Source organism: Mobula hypostoma, chromosome 10, assembly GCF_963921235.1.
Source record: "Mobula hypostoma chromosome 10, sMobHyp1.1, whole genome shotgun sequence".
Taxonomy (NCBI): Eukaryota; Metazoa; Chordata; class Chondrichthyes; order Myliobatiformes; family Myliobatidae; genus Mobula; species Mobula hypostoma.
The window spans coordinates 26581699-26605606 of NC_086106.1; the positions used below are offsets into that span (position 1 = coordinate 26581699).

At 55.0% G+C, this 23908-nt stretch overlaps 1 protein-coding gene across 2 annotated transcripts in view; it reads right to left on the reverse strand.

Annotated features, from left to right (window-relative positions):
* The window catches only part of parp2 (poly (ADP-ribose) polymerase 2), a 40145-nt gene that overhangs the window by 12215 nt on the left and 4022 nt on the right, over positions 1 to 23908 (reverse strand). For both annotated transcript variants that reach the window (XM_063060176.1, XM_063060175.1), the window contains exons 2-10: positions 23243 to 23366; positions 20811 to 20947; positions 19631 to 19840; positions 19105 to 19248; positions 18685 to 18755; positions 17471 to 17521; positions 16388 to 16484; positions 14641 to 14716; positions 702 to 810 (exon numbers count right to left, since the gene is read on the reverse strand). In XM_063060176.1, coding sequence (XP_062916246.1) covers positions 702 to 810; positions 14641 to 14716; positions 16388 to 16484; positions 17471 to 17521; positions 18685 to 18755; positions 19105 to 19248; positions 19631 to 19840; positions 20811 to 20947; positions 23243 to 23366 — 1019 coding nt within the window. The remainder of the gene's footprint in view (positions 1 to 701; positions 811 to 14640; positions 14717 to 16387; positions 16485 to 17470; positions 17522 to 18684; positions 18756 to 19104; positions 19249 to 19630; positions 19841 to 20810; positions 20948 to 23242; positions 23367 to 23908) is intronic.

A 23908-nucleotide genomic window follows, 5' to 3' on the forward strand; every position in this document is an offset into this window, starting at 1 on the left:
CTGATAAAACACCCAGGGTTGGGTCAGGTATACGTACCAATAAAACACAGGGGTCGAGTCAAGTGTACGTTCCGATGAAACACCCGGGGTTGGGTCGGGCGTATGTTCCCATAAAACACTTGGTGTCGGTTCAGGTGTAAGTTCCAATAAAACACCTGGGGTCAGGTCGGATGTACGTTCCGATAAAACACCCGGGGTCGGTTTGGGTGTACATTCCAATAAAACACCCGAGGTTGGGTTGGATGTATTTTCCGATAAAACACTAGAGGTCCGGTCGGGTGTATGTTTGATAAAACACTCAGGGTCGGGTCGGGTGTACATTCGATACAACAGCCAGGGTCGGAGTGGGTGTACATCCCGATAAAACACCCAGGGTCGGGTCAGGTGTACATTCGATAAAAAAACCCAGGGTTGGGTTGGATGCACTTTCGATAAAACACACAGGGTCGGATCGGGTGTACATCCTGATAAAACACCCAGGGTCGGGTCAGGTGTACATTCGATACAACACTCAGGGTCGGATCGGGTGTACATTCTGATAAAACACCGAGGTCAGGTTGGGTGCAGGTTCTGATAAAACTCCCTGTATTGGGTTGGGTGTACGTTGCAATAAAACACCCTATATTGGTTCGGATCAAACACTCAGGGTTGGGTTTGCTGTAGTTTCCAATCTCTAGGACTGATCTGACCTGCCCACACACCTGTTCCACAGAATTGCCACTGTAGTCAAGGGTTAGCATGTCATACTTGCCGGCGACTTTCTCGAAATTTGCTCTCTGGGACCACTCATTTTTTGTCTTGTCAGAAAACCTGGCAGAGGGAAAAGAAGGAACAGGTAAAATGGGAAAATCAAAATTTGTGCTATCCATGGGAATACGTGATGGGATAGTGAGCACCCGTCACACCAGCCTTACTGTATCCCTGGCAACGTGTCCTATCAACACTACCATCAGTGAGGAGATACAGGAGCACAAAGATCACACTGAATATTTTAGTCACCGCATCTTCCTCTACACCACCAGATTTCTGAACAGGCAATGCATCTACCCATGAACACTACCTCACTATTTCGGCTCCCTTTTTGCTTTTTTATATGTATAATTTATTTTTGTAATATATTTTTTAATGTATTGCATCGTACTGTTGCCACAAAGCAACATATTTCATGACATATTAAACCTGATTCTGATGGGATGGTCTGGAGGGAGTCTCACCCTGTCCCTGGGAGTGTGTGACGGGACGGTGTGGAGGGAGTCTGACCCTGTCCCTTTTTTTTTTTACAAAATTCTTTATTACAAATGTCAGTGCTATACAATATTTACAAACCCAGTGACTAACATATTTACTACACTACAAACAGACAATACATCTTAAACCAATATATTGCCATCCTCATCAATGATGGCATTTACACCCCGCGGAGCCCAACGGTCCCGGAACACCTCTACGGTCGCCGTGGACTGTGCGTATTCCTTTTCAATGTTCACCCGGGCACGAACATACCCCCTAAACATAGCCAGGCAGTCCGCCCGGGGAGAACCTCCTGCCACCCTTTTCCAGGAGCCACGGATGGCAATTTTCGCCAGCCCCAGGAGCAAGTTGACAAGGACATCCTCATCCCTCTGTGCCCCCCTCCTTACTGGATGACCATATATAAATAGGGTGGGACTGAAATGCAACCAGAAGGCGAGAAGCAGCCCACGCAAAAACGCGAAAAGGGGCTGCAGCCTCACACACTCCACGTACATGTGGTACACGGTCTCCTCCAGCCCGCAGAAGTGACACGCGGCTGGGAGATCCGTGTACAGACTGAAGAACTTATTGCAGGGCACCGCTTTATGCAGCACCCTCCAGCCGAGATCCCCAAGGTGCATGGGGAGGACTCCCTTGTAAAGGGACTTCCATTGGGGACCCCCCTCACCTCCAGGTGGAAAGACCGACCGCCATGGCGTGTCGGGACGGTGGACAAAGGCTAGGAAGTGGAGGGTGTGGAGCAGCAGCCCATAAAGGTACCTCCTGCCTGCATCCCTGAATGGGATTGTGGGTGTCGATGAAAGACGGCTCAAGTTGTGTGGATTCGTCTCTCGGGTAAGGCTGCGGGGCCTGGGCCCGACGAGCAGCTCAGCTTGAGTCGATCCACACACCTGAGCCGCACCGACATCCGCTGAGGCAGGGCAAGGGTCGGCCAGGACCCCGCCCTCTGCCAGAGGAGGGGATTCCCGGCCTGAGGCAACCATGTTCCAGACTCTCAGTAGGTCCTGATAGAAGCCGGGCAGCCTCTGCAAAGCAGCACGGCTGACGCCTGCCGGTGGTAGCTGCATATCTTCGTGAAGGCAGCAGCCCCTCCGGAGGAAGAAAGACGCCAACACGTGCCACCTGGGAGGGCGCTCGGCGTACAGGAATCTCTGCAGAGTCCTGAGGCGGAGAGCCGCCAGTCGTGTGCGTACACACACCAGCGACTGTCCGCCCTCTCCTACTGGGAGACTCAGAACCGCTGCAGAGACCCAGTGTTTCCTGTTTCCCCAGAAGAAGTCCACCAGCTTCCTCTGCATTCTCGCAACAAAAGGGGCAGGGGGGGCCAAGGTGACCATCCGGTACCACAACATGGAGGCCACCAGCTGGTTTATGACCACCACCCTGCCTCGATAGGAAAGCACCCTGAGAAGGCCTGACCAGCGCCCTAGCCGGGCCATGACCTTTGTCTCCAGGTCCTGCCAGTTCGCCAGCCAGGTCTCCCCAGAAGGACTCAGGTAGACTCCCAGATAGAGAAGACGTCTGGTGCTCCACTCAAAAGCTCTCATCTCCTCCGGCAGGGAGTCCACCTGCCACTGGCCTACTAAGAGTCCGGAACATTTCGCCCAGTTGATCCTGCCGGAGGATGCCGCCGAGAAAACATCTTGGCACTCACGCATCCTCCGCAGGTCACAGGGGTCTGTCATCATGAGGAGTACGTCATCGGCGTAGGCCGAGAGGACGACCCTCATGTCCGGTTCGCGCAGAACCAGACCTGTCAGCCTTCGCCGAAGAAGGCCGAGGAATGGCTCGACACAGATCGCATACAGTTGACCGGACATGGGGCACCCTTGACGCACTCCTCTTCGGAAGTGGATAGGTCCTGTCAGTGATCCGTTGATCTTAACTAGGCACTCTGCGGCAGAGTACAGGAGCCGAACTCGGGCCACAAAGTGTGGTCCGAGCCCAAAAGCCTGCAGGGTGCCCAGCAGGAAACTGTGGTCCACCCGGTCAAACGTCTTCTCCTGGTCAAGAGAAAGAAACGCTGCCGGGGTCCCAGTCTCCTGGAGCAGGTGGATCAGGTCCCGTACTAGGTGGACATTGTCCTGGATGGAGCGGCCCGGGACCGTGTAAGATTGGTCAGGATGGACCACCTGTCCAATTACCGAACCCAGACGGTTGGCCATTGCCCGGGCGAAGATCTTGTAGTCCGCGCACAAGAGGGAGACCGGCCGCCAGTTCTTTAGCAGGCGGAGGTCTCCCTTCTTGGGCAGTAGGACCACAACAGCTCTTCGCCATGAGAGGGGCATTTCTCCGGTGGCTAGGCTCTCCCCTAGGACAAGGCTGTAATCATCCCCCAGGACATCCCAAAAAGCCTGATAAAACTCAACACTCAGTCCATCCAAACCAGGGGACTTGCCCCTCCGGAGTTGCCGAAGGGCAGTGGACAGCTCCTCCCGAGTCAGGGGGGCATCCAGAAGCACTGCATCCTCTGGACTGACCTTAGGCAAATCCTTCCAGACCTCATTGCACGCCTCCGCATTTGACGGATCAGGCGAGAATAAGGACCGATAGAATGAACGGACCTCATTGTTAATTCCATCAGGGTCCGTGATGGAGGAGCCATCGGCAGCCAGCAATTCCACTAGCTGCTTTTGAACTCCCCGCCACCTCTCCAACGAGTAGAAGAAGGGTGAGCCACGGTCCAAATCCTGCAGCATTTGGATCCGTGACCTCACGTACGCACCTCGGGACTGCTGAAGCTGCAAGTCCCTTAGTGCGTCCTTCTTCTCCTGGTATTCCTGCCACAGCTGCTGGTCTCCAGTGGTCGGACCGAGGCGGGACTCCAGGTCAAGCAACGCTCTCTCAAGCCGCTCAATCTCAGAGCCCCGCCCTTTGGTCAACCCCCTAGTGTACTCCCGACATAAAAACCGGATGTGGGCTTTGCCCACATCCCACCATAGCCGTAGGGAGCAGAACTCTCTCCGCCTCTCCTTCCAGGAGACCCAGAACGCTCGGAACGAATCCCGGAAACGGCTGTCCTCCAGCAGCCGGTTGTTAAAATGCCAATACCCGGATCCCACCCGAGGGTGTAGTGGAATAAATTCCATCCACACAAGGTGATGATCCGAGCACGACACTGGCCGCATAGAGGACGCCGACACGCGGGAGGCGTAGGCCCGAGAGATGTAAATGCGGTCTATCCTGGAACCTCCTTCTCTAGACCTTCTCGAGAAGGCGCTAGAGTTGGGGTGAAAATTCCGCCAGCTGTCCACCAAGTCAAAGGAGCCGACTAGCTCCTTTAACTTTTTTGCTGATGCTGGGTCGCGTTGGAGGCCCGAACGGTCCTCCGCCTCGAGGGTACAATTGAAATCTCCCCCGAGGATTACGCAGTCCCCAGGATCGATGGAGCTCAGCAGGGTGGACAGCTGACAGAATAGGCGCGTCTGCATCACACCGCGCCTGGGAGCGTACACATTGATAAAATGCAATGGTACGCCATCCAGGCGCACAACCAGGTGGAGCAGACGGCCGGGCACAACGTCTTGGACTCTTTCAACTACTGGCTGGAAGGTCGGGGCCAACAGGATCGCCACCCCGCTAGAAATGGAGCTGAGGTGGCTCATGTAGACCCCGCCCTGCCACTCCAGGAGCCAAGCAGACTCGTCCCCAGGGATGGTATGGGTTTCCTGCAGGAAACTCACCGTATACCGCCCATCCCTGAGGACTGAGAGATTGTTATGCCTGCGAAGAGGACCCCTGCTGCCGTTTACATTGAGACTAGCTATGGTAAGCTTCATGGCGGGAACACACTAGGTCTCAGCAGCTGCGCCCATTTCGGTGAGAGCGGAGGCGCCTTCCACCACACTGTCCGGAAAGAAAGCAAGGATACCTTTTGCTTTCCGGGCTCGAGCGGTACCAGCAACACCCTGTGACCCACCATCCCCCGTAGGAGCGAGGCTGCTTCTCCCTCTGATGTCCCTTACTAGGTCATCCAGGAAAGATTTTAGTTGCCGTCTGTCGTTCCCCACCACCGCATTCCTCTTTCCCTTTCCCTTTCGTCTGAGGATGACTCGCAGGGACCTCACCAGCCTCGGCATGCTGGGCCAGCGAAGCGAGGCTAGCTGAGGCCGGTGCTTGGCACCCTCAGAGGTGAGAATGAAATGCTTAATTTCCTCTACAGGTATCAATGGAGATTTCTCAGGAGGGGTGAGGATGTCCATTGTTTCACTATCGAAAGAGTCCCCCTCCAACCCGTCACTGCAGACAGAATCCCCATCGGCCTCCCCGCATGTTCCAATAGATGGCTGCGCCTGCGACCCACACAGCGCAGCGGGCACCTCGCTCTTACCTGCCTTCTCCACCGTCGCATCAGCCTCATCCACATTTGCGACAGTGGAGAGACAATCCCCAGGGACTCCCTGCAAGTCATTTATTGCTGGGGTCGATGTGCACAGAATATCGTCCTCCCTAGGGGGCAGGCATAGAGGGGAACCCGGCACCTTTGGTCCAAGGGATTCATAAGCCGCCTGGTGCTGAGAATGAGAGAGCTTTGCCTCGTCTCCTCTTACACTATTCGGTATACTGGCCTCCAGAGAGGCGCTGACTTGTAGGTCCTGGGTGGAGGCCTCCAGGGCTGCCTCGTTTGTGCAAACAGGCCTATCACAAGCTTTTTGCACAACCACACCATCTACCCCAGGACTGGTGGCTACATCTGAGGACTCAGGTTTAGAACCAACCCCTACCCGGATTCCCACCCCTTCCTGGGACTCCCCCGCATCTACATCCCCTGCCCTCTTGCGGGAACGTTCCCTTCTCCTCTTCACGCTGGAGGAGCACACAGGTGCAGGCTTCACCGATGGGGCGGCGCCTTCTGTTTCCATCGCCCCGTCTGCTTGCGCACCTCCCCGAGCCCCACGCTCCACTTCAGACGAAATGGGTGTGAGCTCTGCGGCCTCAAAGGCCCGCTTCTTACTATGTTTAGATTTCCCCTTTGCCTTCTTACTCCGCACAGACTCCACCCCGTCCCCCACCTGAACTACAGGGAGAGGAGCAGGGACCGACCCAACCGTAGAAGTAGGGACAGGGGTAGGGGTAGGGGCAGGGTGAGGGGCTGGGGCAGGATCATGGGCGGGGGCAGGGTCAGATGCAGGTGCAGGCGCACGCGCAGGAGTAGGATCAGGGGCAGAGGTAGCTGCGGCACTGGTGCCCGAAGTGGGCTCCCTCGGGTTCCGGGCGGCAGGACAGTCCCTCCGAAAGTGCCCTACCTCCCTGCACGCATGGCACCGTGGGCGCTCGGAGCTCCAGTACACCTGATAATCTACTCCCTCGTGCCGGACAGTAAAGCGGCCCTCAACATCGTCCTCCCTTTCCAGCTGCATGAAAACCTGACGCCGGAAAGAGATTACGGTGCGGAGGGTGCGTCTCTTAAATTTGTGTCGGATGGCAGTAATCTCCGACCTTACTTGCCCTAAACGGGCCAGTGGGGGAAGCAAGTCCTCATTTGGAATGAAAGGCTTAACATGCCCAAGCACGATACGTTGCGTGGGGGCCGTCACCAGCTCCATAGGTAAAAAGATGTTGTCCACCGTGACTCCCCTGCTTAGGGCCCGGTGCACTAGCTCTTCATTCACCAGATAGAACACCGTCTTTCCGAACTCCTTCTCGGTGGCCAGAATACCACCTTTCCCCACAAGGTCCTCCATTGCCTCCGTACACTTTTCTAGTGTCATTCCAGGGCGCAAAATACATTGCACCCCACGTTCCACCTTCACCGACCGAAACAGGGCGTTGTCCGAGGCCGGGGAGGCAGCCGCCCTTGCGTAACTCCCCGAAGGCCCGCGACTCCCTGGAGACCGGTCCGGCATGCTGGCGCTCTTTCCAGTCCGAGAATTTTGCGGCGGTGCCAGTTAGAAGTCCTGGAGCGAGTCGAATAACTGGCCGGGAAAGTTTGCAGTCGACAGTTCCTCGCTGGCTCGGCGCCAGGAAAGGCTCCGTCGGACTTGCAGAGACCCAGGCCGGGAGAGGCCGAAACGTCCTTCCAGATGCTCCGGCACCGGCACCGAACGAAAAATCAGGAAAACAATGGAGGAGGAACGTTGCCCCGATGTCAATGGGGGGAAAACGACGGCGTTTGCCTCCGGTTTTGGAGCGAACCGGCTTACTGGCGAGTTGCCAGCGGCCGCAGCTGGGAGCTACGCAGTAAGCAGCCGCCAACAAACCCAGTCCAAACCGGCAGCAAAAACTCCACACCGAGCTTCCACGCCAACGCCGTCACTCACTCAGTTGTCCAAGAGACTTTTAGAGCCACCTCCAAAGTATTCCACGAACTTTATCCAGTAGTTTTCCTTCGATTTCTCCCAGCTCAGTCAGCACAGCTCCTCTCTGTGTCTGACCCTGGGAGTGTGTGACGGGACGGTGTGGAGGGAGCCTCACCCTGTGTCTGACCCTGTCCCTGGGAGTGTGTGACGGGACGGTGTGGAGGGAGCCTCACCCTGTGTCTGACCCTGTCCCTGGGAGTGTGTGACGGGACGGTGTGGAGGGAGCCTCACCCTGTGTCTGACCCTGTCCCTTTTTTTTTTTTTTTTTTTTTACAAAATTCTTTATTACAAATGTCGGTGCTATACAATATTTACAAACCCAGTGACTAACATATTTACTACACTACAAACAGACAATACATCTTAAACCAATATATTGCCATCCTCATCAATGATGGCATTTACACCCCGCGGAGCCCAACGGTCCCGGAACACCTCTACGGTCGCCGTGGACTGTGCGTATTCCTTTTCAATGTTCACCCGGGCACGAACATACCACCTAAACATAGCCAGGCAGTCCGCCCGGGGAGAACCTCCTGCCACCCTTTTCCAGGAGCCACGGATGGCAATTTTCGCCAGCCCCAGGAGCAAGTTGACAAGGACATCCTCATCCCTCTGTGCCCCCCTCCTTACTGGATGACCATATATAAATAGGGTGGGACTGAAATGCAACCAGAAGGCGAGAAGCAGCCCACGCAAAAACGCGAAAAGGGGCTGCAGCCTCACACACTCCACGTACATGTGGTACACGGTCTCCTCCAGCCCGCAGAAGTGACACGCGGCTGGGAGATCCGTGTACAGACTGAAGAACTTATTGCAGGGCACCGCTTTATGCAGCACCCTCCAGCCGAGATCCCCAAGGTGCATGGGGAGGACTCCCTTGTAAAGGGACTTCCATTGGGGACCCCCCTCACCTCCAGGTGGAAAGACCGACCGCCATGGCGTGTCGGGACGGTGGACAAAGGCTAGGAAGTGGAGGGTGTGGAGCAGCAGCCCATAAAGGTACCTCCTGCCTGCATCCCTGAATGGGATTGTGGGTGTCGATGAAAGACGGCTCAAGTTGTGTGGATTCGTCTCTCGGGTAAGGCTGCGGGGCCTGGGCCCGACGAGCAGCTCAGCTTGAGTCGATCCACACACCTGAGCCGCACCGACATCCGCTGAGGCAGGGCAAGGGTCGGCCAGGACCCCGCCCTCTGCCAGAGGAGGGGATTCCCGGCCTGAGGCAACCATGTTCCAGACTCTCAGTAGGTCCTGATAGAAGCCGGGCAGCCTCTGCAAAGCAGCACGGCTGACGCCTGCCGGTGGTAGCTGCATATCTTCGTGAAGGCAGCAGCCCCTCCGGAGGAAGAAAGTCGCCAACACGTGCCACCTGGGAGGGCGCTCGGCGTACAGGAATCTCTGCAGAGTCCTGAGGCGGAGAGCCGCCAGTCGTGTGCGTACACACACCAGCGACTGTCCGCCCTCTCCTACTGGGAGACTCAGAACCGCTGCAGAGACCCAGTGTTTCCTGTTTCCCCAGAAGAAGTCCACCAGCTTCCTCTGCATTCTCGCAACAAAAGGGGCAGGGGGGGCCAAGGTGACCATCCGGTACCACAACATGGAGGCCACCAGCTGGTTTATGACCACCACCCTGCCTCGATAGGAAAGCACCCTGAGAAGGCCTGACCAGCGCCCAAGCCGGGCCATGACCTTTGTCTCCAGGTCCTGCCAGTTCGCCAGCCAGGTCTCCCCAGAAGGACTCAGGTAGACTCCCAGATAGAGAAGACGTCTGGTGCTCCACTCAAAAGCTCTCATCTCCTCCGGCAGGGAGTCCACCTGCCACTGGCCTACTAAGAGTCCGGAACATTTCGCCCAGTTGATCCTGGCGGAGGATGCCGCCGAGAAAACATCTTGGCACTCGCGCATCCTCCGCAGGTCACAGGGGTCTGTCATCATGAGGAGTACGTCATCGGCGTAGGCCGAGAGGACGACCCTCATGTCCGGTTCGCGCAGAACCAGACCTGTCAGCCTTCGCCGTAGAAGGCCGAGGAATGGCTCGACACAGATCGCATACAGTTGACCGGACATGGGGCACCCTTGACGCACTCCTCTTCGGAAGTGGATAGGTCCTGTCAGTGATCCGTTGATCTTAACTAGGCACTCTGCGGCAGAGTACAGGAGCCGAACTCGGGCCACAAAGTGTGGTCCGAGCCCAAAAGCCTGCAGGGTGCCCAGCAGGAAACTGTGGTCCACCCGGTCAAACGCCTTCTCCTGGTCAAGAGAAAGAAACGCTGCCGGGGTCCCAGTCTCCTGGAGCAGGTGGATCAGGTCCCGTACTAGGTGGACATTGTCCTGGATGGAGCGGCCCGGGACCGTGTAAGATTGGTCAGGATGGACCACCTGTCCAATTACCGAACCCAGACGGTTGGCCATTGCCCGGGCGAAGATCTTGTAGTCCGCGCACAAGAGGGAGACCGGCCGCCAGTTCTTTAGCAGGCGGAGGTCTCCCTTCTTGGGCAGTAGGACCACAACAGCTCTTCGCCATGAGAGGGGCATTTCTCCGGTGGCTAGGCTCTCCCCTAGGACAAGGCTGTAATCATCCCCCAGGACATCCCAAAAAGCCTGATAAAACTCAACACTCAGTCCATCCAAACCAGGGGACTTGCCCCTCCGGAGTTGCCGAAGGGCAGTGGACAGCTCCTCCCGAGTCAGGGGGGCATCCAGACGCACTGCATCCTCTGGACTGACCTTAGGCAAATCCTTCCAGACCTCATTGCACGCCTCCGCATTTGACGGATCAGGCGAGAATAAGGACCGATAGAATGAACGGACCTCGTTGTTAATTCCATCAGGGTCCGTGATGGAGGAGCCATCGGCAGCCAGCAATTCCACTAGCTGCTTTTGAACTCCCCGCCACCTCTCCAACGAGTAGAAGAAGGGTGAGCCACGGTCCAAATCCTGCAGCATTTGGATCCGTGACCTCACGTACGCACCTCGGGACTGCTGAAGCTGCAAGTCCCTTAGTGCGTCCTTCTTCTCCTGGTATTCCTGCCACAGCTGCTGGTCTCCAGTGGTCGGACCGAGGCGGGACTCCAGGTCAAGCAACGCTCTCTCAAGCCGCTCAATCTCAGAGCCCCGCCCTTTGGTCGACCCCCTAGTGTACTCCCGACATAAAAACCGGATGTGGGCTTTGCCCACATCCCACCATAGCCGTAGGGAGCAGAACTCTCTCCGCCTCTCCTTCCAGGAGACCCAGAACGCTCGGAACGAATCCCGGAAACGGCTGTCCTCCAGCAGCCGGTTGTTAAAATGCCAATACCCGGATCCCACCCGAGGGTGTAGTGGAATAAATTCCATCCACACAAGGTGATGATCCGAGCACGACACTGGCCGCATGGAGGACGCCGACACGCGGGAGGCGTAGGCCCGAGAGATGTAAATGCGGTCTATCCTGGAACCTCCTTCTCTAGACCTTCTCGAGAAGGCGCTAGAGTTGGGGTGAAAATTCCGCCAGCTGTCCACCAAGTCAAAGGAGCCGACTAGCTCCTTTAACTTTTTTGCTGATGCTGGGTCGCGTTGGAGGCCCGAACGGTCCTCCGCCTCGAGGGTACAATTGAAATCTCCCCCGAGGATTACGCAGTCCCCAGGATCGATGGAGCTCAGCAGGGTGGACAGCTGACAGAATAGGCGCGTCTGCATCACACCGCGCCTGGGAGCGTACACATTGATAAAATGCAATGGTACGCCATCCAGGCGCACAACCAGGTGGAGCAGACGGCCGGGCACAACGTCTTGGACTCTTTCAATTACTGGCTGGAAGGTCGGGGCCAACAGGATCGCCACCCCGCTAGAAATGGAGCTGAGGTGGCTCATGTAGACCCCGCCCTGCCACTCCAGGAGCCAAGCAGACTCGTCCCCAGGGATGGTATGGGTTTCCTGCAGGAAACTCACCGTATACCGCCCATCCCTGAGGACTGAGAGATTGTTATGCCTGCGAAGAGGACCCCTGCTGCCGTTTACATTGAGACTAGCTATGGTAAGCTTCATGGCGGGAACACACTAGGTCTCAGCAGCTGCGCCCATTTCGGTGAGAGCGGAGGTGCCTTCCACCACACTGTCCGGAAAGAAAGCAAGGATACCTTTTGCTTTCCGGGCTCGAGCGGTACCAGCAACACCCTGTGACCCACCATCCCCCGTAGGAGCGAGGCTGCTTCTCCCTCTGATGTCCCTTACTAGGTCATCCAGGAAAGATTTTAGTTGCCGTCTGTCGTTCCCCACCACCGCATTCCACTTTCCCTTTCCCTTTCGTCTGAGGATGACTCGCAGGGACCTCACCAGCCTCGGCATGCTGGGCCAGCGAAGCGAGGCTAGCTGAGGCCGGTGCTTGGCACCCTCAGAGGTGAGAATGAAATGCTTAATTTCCTCTACAGGTATCAATGGGGATTTCTCAGGAGGGGTGAGGATGTCCATTGTTTCACTATCGAAAGAGTCCCCCTCCAACCCGTCACTGCAGACAGAATCCCCATCGGCCTCCCCGCATGTTCCAATAGATGGCTGCGCCTGCGTCCCACACCGCGCAGCGGGCACCTCGCTCTTACCTGCCTTCTCCACCGTCGCATCAGCCTCATCCACATTTGCGACAGTGGAGAGACAATCCCCAGGGACTCCCTGCAAGTCATTTATTGCTGGGGTCGATGTGCACAGAATATCGTCCTCCCTAGGGGGCAGGCATAGAGGGGAACCCGGCACCTTTGGTCCAAGGGATTCATAAGCCGCCTGGTGCTGAGAATGAGAGAGCTTTGCCTCGTCTCCTCTTACACTATTCGGTACACTGGCCTCCAGAGAGGCGCTGACTTGTAGGTCCTGGGTGGAGGCCTCCAGGGCTGCCTCATTTGTGCAAACAGGCCTATCACAAGCTTTTTGCACAACCACACCATCTACCCCAGGACTGGTGGCTACATCTGAGGACTCAGGTTTAGAACCAACCCCTACCCGGATTCCCACCCCTTCCTGGGACTCCCCCGCATCTACATCCCCTGCCCTCTTGCGGGAACGTTCCCTTCTCCTCTTCACGCTGGAGGAGCACACAGGTGCAGGCTTCACCGATGGGGCGGCGCCTTCTGTTTCCATCGCCCCGTCTGCTTGCGCACCTCCCCGAGCCCCACGCTCCACTTCAGACGAAATGGGTGTGAGCTCTGCGGCCTCAAAGGCCCGCTTCTTACTATGTTTGGATTTCCCCTTTGCCTTCTTACTCCGCACAGACTCCACCCCGTCCCCCACCTGAACTACAGGGAGAGGAGCAGGGACCGACCCAACCGTAGAAGTAGGGACAGGGGTAGGGGTAGGGGCAGGGTGAGGGGCTGGGGCAGGATCACGGGCGGGGGCAGGGTCAGATGCAGGTGCAGGCGCACGCGCAGGAGTAGGATCAGGGGCAGAGGTAGCTGCGGCACTGGTGCCCGAAGTGGGCTCCCTCGGGTTCCGGGCGGCAGGACAGTCCCTCCGAAAGTGCCCCACCTCCCTGCACGCATGGCACCGTGGGCGCTCGGAGCTCCAGTACACCTGATAATCTACTCCCTCGTGCCGGACAGTAAAGCGGCCCTCAACATCGTCCTCCCTTTCCAGCTGCATGAAAACCTGACGCCGGAAAGAGATTACGATGCGGAGGGTGCGTCTCTTAAATTTGTGTCGGATGGCAGTAATCTCCGACCTTACTTGCCCTAAACGGGCCAGTGGGGGAAGCAAGTCCTCATTTGGAATGAAAGGCTTAACATGCCCAAGCACGATACGTTGCGTGGGGGCCGTCACCAGCTCCATAGGTAAAAAGATGTTGTCCACCGTGACTCCCCTGCTTAGGGCCCGGTGCACTAGCTCTTCATTCACCAGATAGAACACCGTCTTTCCGAACTCCTTCTCGGTGGCCAGAATACCACCTTTCCCCACAAGGTCCTCCATTGCCTCCGTACACTTTTCTAGTGTCATTCCAGGGCGCAAAATACATTGCACCCCACGTTCCACCTTCACCGACCGAAACAGGGCGTTGTCCGAGGCCGGGGAGGCAGCCGCCCTTGCGTAACTCCCCGAAGGCCCGCGACTCCCTGGAGACCGGTCCGGCATGCTGGCGCTCTTTCCAGTCCGAGAATTTTGCGGCGGTGCCAGTTAGAAGTCCTGGAGCGAGTCGAATAACTGGCCGGGAAAGTTTGCAGTCGACAGTTCCTCGCTGGCTCGGCGCCAGGAAAGGCTCCGTCGGACTTGCAGAGACCCAGGCCGGGAGAGGCCGAAACGTCCTTCCAGATGCTCCGGCACCGGCACCGACACCGGACGAAAAATCAGGAAAACAATGGAGGAGGAACGTTGCCCCGATGTCAATGGGGGGAAAACGACGGCGTTTGCCTCCGGTTTTGGAGCGAACCGGCTTACTGGCGAGTTGCCAGCGGCCGCAGCTGGGAGCTACGCAGTAAGCAGCCGCCAACAAACCCAGTCCAAACCGGCAGCAAAAACTCCACACCGAGCTTCCACGCCAACGCCGTCACTCACTCAGTTGTCCAAGAGACTTTTAGAGCCACCTCCAAAGTATTCCACGAACTTTATCCAGTAGTTTTCCTTCGATTTCTCCCAGCTCAGTCAGCACAGCTCCTCTCTGTGTCTGACCCTGGGAGTGTGTGACGGGACGGTGTGGAGGGAGCCTCACCCTGTGTCTGACCCTGTCCCTGGGAGTGTGTGACGGGACGGTGTGGAGGGAGCCTCACCCTGTGTCTGACCCTGTCCCTGGGAGTGTGTGACGGGACGGTGTGGAGGGAGCCTCACCCTGTGTCTGACCCTGTCCCTGGGAGTGTGTGACGGGACGGTGTGGAGGGAGCCTCACTGTGTCTGACCCTGTCCCTGAGAGTGTGTGACGGGACAGTGTGGAGGGAGCCTCACTGTGTCTGAGCTTGACCCACCGAGTGTGTGACAAGACAGAGGGAGCCTCATTTTGTTGGAAAATGTTCACTGGTACCAAACAAATGGAGTACAATGCATAACCCTGAACGGCCGCGCCCAGGGCATCGAGAGATCTTTCCCCTGCCCCTGGCCCTCAGAACCATTCCGTGACAACTCCTTGTTTACTCACTTTTTCTCAAAGATGTCTTTGGCTTTCTGTAGATCAGCTCCACATGGGATCAACTTGTTCTGTCCCACCTTGCCCACTGAAAAGGAAAAGGAAAATGTTTCCCAACTCAACATCGGGTCTATAATCCACAGACTTCCTGACCCCTTGCATCTGGTTTAATCTCACCCCTTCAATCGGGACCCTTGTTGACGCCTTTGACTCGTAATATTTTATTCATCTTCCCTCTCTGTCTCATTTAGTATGGACCCACACCCATTCAGATCACCCCCACACCCCGCTTGAAACGACTCTCATTCTGTCCCTTTTAACGTCTCATCCTTCATCCTCCACCCTTGTTAGTCCTCTCTGTTCTATTAAAATCTCAATCCTCAATCCAGACCCTCGCAGACACCCTCTGTCCCGTTAATATTTCTCCCTCTTGATGAGAACCTCGTTAACCCCCTCTGTCCAAATTAATATCTCACTCCCTCATTCGGGACCCCTGTTAACCTCTGACCCTTTTAATATCTCACCTTCTCCTGGATGAGGATTCCCATTAGCCCCTCTGTCCCATTTAATATTCCTAACCCCTCTGATCAGGATACTGGTTAAACAGTCTCTGCCCCACGTAATATCCAATCCATGCACCTCCTCCCCCTCAGATCAGGATCCTCATAACCCTTTCAATGTTGTTTATTATCTCCACCCACCCACCCCTTCCCTACAATTGGAATTATGGTCAACCTCCTCTGTCTCATGAATTACTACCCCAACCCCCTCCGAATCAGGACCCTCATTGCCCACCTGTGTCCCATTTAAATTCCCCCCCATTAGGATTGTCATTAATCGCCACACCCACTCCCATATAATATGCCTTCCACATCATCAGGACACTCACGAACCTCCTCCGTCCTATTTACTATCTCCCCACCCCCCGCCTCCCCACAATAAGGATTCTGGTCCCATGCAATTCCCCCACCAGGATCAGGACTCTCATTAAATCCCCCCGTCCCAAAAATATTCAACCCCTCCACAACCAGGACCCTCGTAAACCCCCTCTTTCCCATTAATATCCTACCCTTCCCCAATCAGGACACTCGTTAACCCCTCTGTTCCGTTATTATTCGACCCCTCCGCAACGAGGACCCGCATTGACGCCCTGTCCCATTAATATGCCACCCTTCTCTAATGAGAACTTTCATTAACCCCTTCTGACCAATTAATATTCCACTCCTCCCCAAACAGGACTCTTGTTAACCCCCTCTATCCAGTTAATATTCCATGCCTCTCCTAACCCACTCTGTCCTGTTAATATCCCAGCCCTCCTCTGGTTAATCCTGTTAATACGCCACCCCTCCCCAATCAGAACCCTTGTTAACCCCCTCTGTCTATTAATATTCCACATCTCCCCAAACAAGACACTAGCTAATCCTGTGTGTCCCATTGACATTCCACCACTCCCCAATCAGGACACTCATTAACCCCATCCATTAATATTCCACCCCTCCCCTACGAGGAGCCTCATGAACCACCTCTGTACCGCTAGTATTCCACCCCTCCCCAATCAGGACTCTTGTTAACCCCCTCTTCCCTATTAATATTCCACCTCTCCAGATCAGGACCCTTATAAACCCTCTCTGTCCTGCTCTGGATGTGGACCTGAACACTGTTGTCCAGTGGTCAGGCAGATCACGGCCTGCGCTCAGGGTGAGAACTTCCTCGGGTTCTCCCAGCCAGCGGTATTGGGGTCTGAAAGCAGGACACTTACCCCTTCCCCAGCGCATCCATACATTGAACCGCCTGCTGTCGTCGTCCTGCAGCAGCTGAATGATGTAGAACTTGTTGTTATTGAACTGCAGGTTTGTCTGCATGGGGGAGAGATAGATGGACGAGGTGTCATAAATGGACGCAGGCATTTTCTCCAGCGCTCTCCAATCACAGACTTCAAACTTGCCCCTTGCACACCTCCACAGTCAGGTTCATGTTTCTTGATGCTGGATGTTCACCCTTTTCCTCACACTCCCGCGCCTCCCCCCCCCCCCAATTGCAGGTAGATAGGTAGGGTGTGTGTGTGTGTGTGTGTGTGTGTGTGTGTGTTTCCACAGAAAGTTTGGCACAAGAAACAAGAATGTGATAAATTTTAGGCAGTGCCACTATTTCACTTGCAGTCTGTTTCCATCCCTGTCTCTCTCTTAAACTCACTGACTTTCCTCCCTGGAGGTCCCTGAGCAGTTTCTTATAAAACATTCTTTGGTGCCTGACCAACACACTTAAAATGCTGGAGAAACTTAGTAGGTCAGGCAGCATCTATGGAGAGGTCCTACATCAGGACCAGGAAGGAAGGGGGCAGAAGCCAGTATAAGGTGGTAGGGAGGAGGAATACAAACTGGCAGGTGATCGGTGAGACTGGGTAAGGGAGAAGGTAGGTGGGACGAATCAAGAAGCCGGGAGGAGATAGTTGGAAGAGGTGAAGGGACTGAAGAAAAAGGAATCTATAGGAGAGGAAAGGACCATGGGACACAGGTAAAGAGGTGGGAAATCAGAGGGTTATCCTTACTGACGACAAGCCTCGGCCCAAAACATCGACTGTTTATATCCCTCCAGAGATGCTGCCTGACTTGTTGAGTTCTTCAAGCATGTTGTGTGAGTTGCCCCAGATTTCCAGCATCTCGTGTCCAGGATACAGCGACTTTGGAGGCAGCCTGGTTGTAGGGAATGTCGAGGGGGGGTTTATACGCAGACTGGAGGACATCCCTCGGACTCGTCCGAAGGAAGGAGGCCAGACAGTGAGGGAACATGGCTAGAGAGGGGGGGAAATCGGCAGGGGGTCCCAGGAAGCAGTCAGACCTACCTGGTTTAGGAGTGCATCATAAACTTCATCCGCCTCACAGTACACATGTGCCTGGAAGAGAGGCAGAGGGAGACAGTCAGGATTGGGGGGCAAGAGTGTGTGGGGCTTTTCAATGACCCAACAGGCTGGTCCACCCTACAAATCCTCCATGACCGTCACACTTCACAGTCTCCTACCCCTATTCCCAACAAATCAGAATTTAGAAGGGAGAAGGTACAGAGCCTCAGGGCTCACACCAGCAAGTTCAGGAAGACTTATTACCCTTCAACCAAAGGAGATAAATTCACTCAACCTCACTTGCCCCATCATAGAAATGCTCCCAAAGCGTCTGGACTCACTTTCAAGGCCTCCTCATCTCATGTTCTGGATACTTACTGCTTATTTATTTATAATTATTTATTTTTGTATTTGCACAGTTTGTTGTCTTTTGTACATCGACTGACCGCCAAAGTTGGTGCACGTTTTTCATTGCTTCTATTATGGATTCAGTGAATCTGCCCACAAGGAAGGGTATCTCAGGCCTCAACCCCCTGACCTTTTCAGTCGGACCCAACATTTAGCTCGCCACTTGGACAACAGTTTCGTTTGTTATTGGCACATGTAACGAGGCACAGTGGAAAAACTTTGTTTTGCATATCAGTGGGGAAGAAGCAACCCTTCAGCCTGGTGGTACGTGCTTCCAGACCTTTGTATCTTCTAATCAACGGGTGTGGAGAGAAGAGAGAATGTTCAGGGTGAGTGGGATCTCTCATTATGCTGGTGCTTTCCCGAAGCGGTGAGAAGTGTTGACGGAGACATGCCCTCTTCCAACTGTCAAGGAGCAGCGACAACACTCAACATTTTAGGACCAGCTTCTTTCCCTTCACCATCAGCTTTCTAAATAGTCCATGAATCCATGAGCACTGCTCCTCATTTATATGATTCATTTAATTTCTATTGCAATTTATGGTAATTTATTTGAGTCTTGCACTGGCCTGCTGCCACAAAACGATGAATTTGACAACATACTGTATGTGAGTGAGAATAAACCTGATTCAGATAAGAATTTGATGCTCTGTGCCTGTGATGCCACTGCAGGAGAGTTTTACACTGCACCTGTGCGTTCGTGGACAGGTGCAGTTGAGATAAACTTGACTCTGTTCTGAGAGAATGGGACTGTGGGTTAGGTGCAGGGTTGTACCTCACTCCCCTCCTTTTCCCTCCACTGGCCTTACCTTCCCCTGCTTCTCCCGACATTCAGCGTCCACAGCGGTCTTACCCTTCACTACAAGCGTCCGCACGGTACCTGGGGTGTGGAGAGGAGGGCAGGAAGGTGAAAACATGAGAGATAAAGCACTCCCTTCCCCAGCCCTTTGGTGCAACCCACTCTTTCTCCCCACAGATCACACCCACCCCGGGATGCACCCCCTATTCCTCCGCCTCTCCACTCCCAGCACCCCAAGCAACCTCCCCCATCTCCCCTCTCCCTCTGGACATGCACCTCCAACACTGGGACCCATCCCACATCTTTCCCCTACCACACACCCATCTTCTCCCTCACCCCTGGCAAAATCTCAGCCTGAGGCACACACTCCCCTCCCAAGTCGTCCTGCGTGGATCATGAACAATCTTCGCTCCCCCAAAGCGGGACTCACCATCGCCCCCCTCTCCGCCAGGGGAGGCAGAAACGTCTCTGGATGGGGCCCTCAGAGATCTCTTGGCTGCAGCAGGGGCACTGGTCTGGGGGCAGGTTCCGGGAGAGACTGGAGGAGCGTTGGAGCTGGTCGACTGCACTGCATCTGCGGGGAGGGAGGGGTGTTGTGTGACGGAGAGGGAGGGAGGGGTGTTGTGTGACGGAGAGGGAGGGAGGGAGCAGGGAAGAGATGCAGGCAGGGGAAGGGAAGGGAGATCAAATCATTATCTTAATGCCTACCAACTGTCTGCACAAACCCGCCAGAAACATGAATAAACTGACAGAGAAAATCCCCCCACCCTCCGTAAACCCCCCCGCCAGGAGACCCCACTCACTCCCACCCACTCCGTCCCATTCCCCCAGCTCAGCCCTTCCCACTCACCCGTTACTTCTCCACTTCTTCGCCACTGCCAGCTCCATCAGCGTTCCCTCAACCCTCTCCCTCCCTGCCTGTTTACATACCCACCCCTCCTCCAACGCCCTCTCACCAGACAAAACCCGTCCCATCCTGCTTTCGGCCTGGCTACGTCTGTTGACCTGCCTCATACTGGACGTATCCAGCAGGTAGTGTTTGCGGCCAACAGTCAGGCTGACTGGCTGGGACTTTGGCTGCCTCTTCGCCCTCTCCAGCTCCCGACAGGTGTCTGCACTGTATCCCTGCCAGCTGCCTCCATCGTCCTCCCACTGCCACAGGTAGTCTGCAGGGGAAATCACAGGGTGAGGCTCCCTCCGCGCCGTCCAGTCACGTACCCCAGGTACAGGGTCAGAGCACCATTCATCACACACGCCCAGGGACAGGGTCAGACACAGGGTGAGGCTCCCTCTACACCGTCCCATCACACACTCCCAGGGACAGGGTCAGACACAGGGTGAGGCTCCCTCCACAGTGTCCCACACCCAGGAACAGGGTCAGACACAGGGTGAGGCTCCCTCCACACCGTCCTGTCACACACTCCCAGGGACAGGGTCAGACACAGGGTGAGACTCCCTCCACACCGTCCCATCACACACTCCCAGAGACAGGGTCAGACACAGGGTGAGGCTCCCTCCACACCGTCCCATCACACACTCCCAGGGACAGGGTCGGACACAGGGTGAGACTCCCTCCACACCGTCCCATCACACACTCCCAGAGACAGGGTCAGACAAAGGGTGAGGCTCCCCCCACACCGTCCCGTCACACACTCCCAGGGACAGGGTCAGACACAGGGTGAGGCTCCCTCCACACCGTCCCATCACACACTCCCAGGGACAGGGTCAGAAACAAGGTGAGGCTCCCTCCACAGTGTCCCGTCACACACACCCAGGAACAGGGTCAGACACAGGGTGAGGCTCCCTCCACACCATTCCGTCACACACTCCCAGGGACAGGGTCAGACAGAGGGCGAGGCTCCCTCCACACCATCCTGTCACACACTCCCAGGGATAGGGTCAGACACAGGGTGAGACTCTCTCCACACCGTCCCGTCACACACTCCCAGAGACAGGGTCAGATACAGGGCGAGGCTCCCTCCACACCATCCCGTCACACACTCCCAGGGACAGGGTCAGACACAGGGCGAGACTCTCTCCACACCGTCCCATCACACACTCCCAGGGACAGGGTCAGACACAGGGTGAGGCTCCCTCCACACTGTCCCCTCACACACTCCCAGGACAGATACTTACAGTCCTCCTTGTCCTTCACTGCACAGCGGACCCTCCTCTCAAAGCCCGTCTGTGTGTTCCTCTGGACCATTTTTTGCAAATCCACATTGAGGGTGGTGGCTGGAGTCAAAGACAGGAGAACTGATGGACTCCCAGAGCTGTGGAGAGAACATCAGAGATCTTCAATCTGCAGCTCCTCACTTCCTCATGCTCAACACCCCACCCCAACCCTCAGCTGCAGGGATCCTATACAAACACCAGTGTTAGAGAACAGTGCGATCTAACCCCTCCATTCCAGGGAGAAGAGATTCCAGTTATAGGAATGCCATTGTGGTATACTGAGAAATCAATGTGGGATTGACACAGGAATGCGGGGAGAGAGTGAGGCAGTGGGATTAGAATGGCAATTCGTACAGGACTTTGGGGAGAGAGTGGGGCAGTGGGATTAGAATGGCGATTGGTATAGGACTGTGTGGAGAGAGTGGGGCTTTAGAGTTATTGTGAGCTCTGACACAGAGCTATGGGGAGAGTGGATCAGTGGGATTAGTATGGAGACTAATAAAGAAGTGTGGAGAGTGTGGGTCAGTGGGACTGATACAGGGGTGGGGAGGGAGCGCGTCAGCGGGACCAATACGGGGGTGGGGAGGGAGCGGGTCAGTGCCCTTTTCACTTCCCGCCCTTCACTCTTCCTGCCTTACGGATGTCACTGGCTTTGCCAACAGTTATCCCTTAATGGCCCTCAACCCATTCCCTCCACCACCACCAGGGAAAAGGAGGTAGCTTAGGGCCTAGCTCATTGGATGGGTTCGGGGGTTTGTACAACCCTGGGTTAGTTCTGGGGTTGTGGAGCTGGAGGTCGGGGGAGAATCCGGGGTGGAATCAGTTCACCCTGAGGGAGCGTTGACGGCAGGCACGTTTAAGCAGTCTCTGGCGGTGCACTGGAATCACCATGGTGTGGAGAGTTAGAGACTACTGATAAATGGGATAAACATGGATTGGGACTGCACGGCCAGCATTGACATTGTGGGCTAAACAGCCTCTTAACATGAAGAATGAAGCTCTAGATTACAGAACCCACACAGAAACCGGTCCTTTGGCCCACCACTTCAATGCTGACCCCACTTCGCTCAACTACACCGATCCTATTTGCCCACATTGGCACCACACCCTGTCTAAATTGTCTTAAACGTGGAAATTGTATCCGAACCCACCACCTTTCTGAGTCTTTCGTCGGCGGTGAGTGTTGTGACTGTGATCGAAGTGACCAGAGAAACACTGAAGCTGATCGTATGGAACAAGGAGACATTCATGGGTCCGAGTTCGTAAGACACTCAAAGCTGCTGCGCAGGTTGACGCTGTGGTTAAGAAGGCATCCGGTGCACTGGCCTTCATCAATCGTGGGATTGAGCTTGGGAGCCAGGAGGTAATGTTGCAGCTGTAAAGGACCCTGGTCAGACCCCACTTGGAGTACTGTGCTCAGTTCTGATCACTTCACTACAGGAAGGATATGGAAACCACAGAAAGGGTGCTGCGGAGTTTTGCAGGGATGTTGCCTGGATTGGGGAGCACGCCTTATGAGAATAGGTTGAGTGAACTCGGCCTTTTCTCCTTGGTGCGACGGAGGATGAGAGGTGACCTGAGAGAGGTATACAAGATGATGAGAGGCATTGATCGTGTGGATAGTCAGAGGCTTTTCCCCAGGCTGAGATGGCTAGCTCGAGACGGCACAGTTTAAGGTGCTTGGAAGTAGGTGCAGAGGAGATGTCAGTGGTAGGTTTTTCATGCAGAGGGCGGTAAGTGCGTGGAATGGGCTGCCAGCGATGGTGGTGGAGGCAGATACGACAGGGTCTTTTAAGAGACTCCTGGATAGGTACATGGAGCTTAGAAAAATAGAGGGCTATGGGAAGTCTAGACAGTTCTAAGGTAAGGACATGTTCCGCACAGCTTTGTGGGTCAAAGGGCCTGTATTGTGCTGTGGGGTTTCTATGTTTCTATTCTCATGGAGATACTTTGGTCAATGCTCCCTGATCCAACATTTCATCACATTTTTGTATGCTAACGAACAAAGGTAACTATAGAACTACTATAGTAGCAATGGATTCATAATACTCCTGTTGAGTTACATATAATTTTCAGATACCTAAATCTTCACACCAATACACCCAAAATTTGTGTTAATCACTGCTCTCTCCCAGCTGCATTCATGCACATGCAGACATATCAGGTCAATAGGCTGTTTACTGCATTCATGAATGTTCACTCATCTCAGGTCAACGGGGTGTTTTGGAAGGCCAGGGTGTCCACAATAACACAGCACAGATAGATAGAGCCGGGATCAGAGGAATAAAGGCTGAAATCAGGACTAGCAGGATGAGTGCAGGGGCCAGCACGGATGTGTGTGGCTCCATGAACTCAGAGCTGAATGACCCACCCCAGCACCTGTTCCTGCTCACCATAAAGCCCTCGAGATCTCCTGGCCATGCTCGTCCAAGTAAACACTCCACTTTCCGCCATCCGCTTCCCATTCCCAGCGGAACTCCAGGTCCTCCTCCACTTCCAGGACCGTCCGTTTTCGAGCTGCAGGGGAGAAGAAACAGCGCAGTAAACAGCGGTGGCCCAGGGAAGGCGTCAGTCCCTATGGCTTTACACCACCTCATCTCAGCTGCCTCCGGGTGGGGTGGGGTCGTTGTTCTGGATTCATCCCGTTTCCTTAGTGGTCAATAGTTATTGGTTAATCGTTGCCACAAGTACCAGGGTAGAATGAAAAGATGGTCTTGCATACTGTTTACACACATCAAATCATTACAAAGTGCACAGAGCTGGAATAAGTTAAAGCAATAACAATGCAGAAGAAAATGTCAAAGCTACTACAGGTAAACATTAAAGTGTAAGATCATATCAAGGTTGACTGCGAGGCCCAGAGTCGATCTGATTACACAAGAGGCCCGTTCAAGAAACTGGTAGCAGCAGGGTAGAAGCTGTCCTTGATCCTGGTGGTACATGCTTTCAAACTTTTGCATCTTCTAACCCAGTGAGTAATGTCTTTGATTGTGCTGGCTGCTTTACAGGGGCAAAGATAAGTGTAGACAGAGTCCACAGAGGTGAGGCTGGTTTCTGTA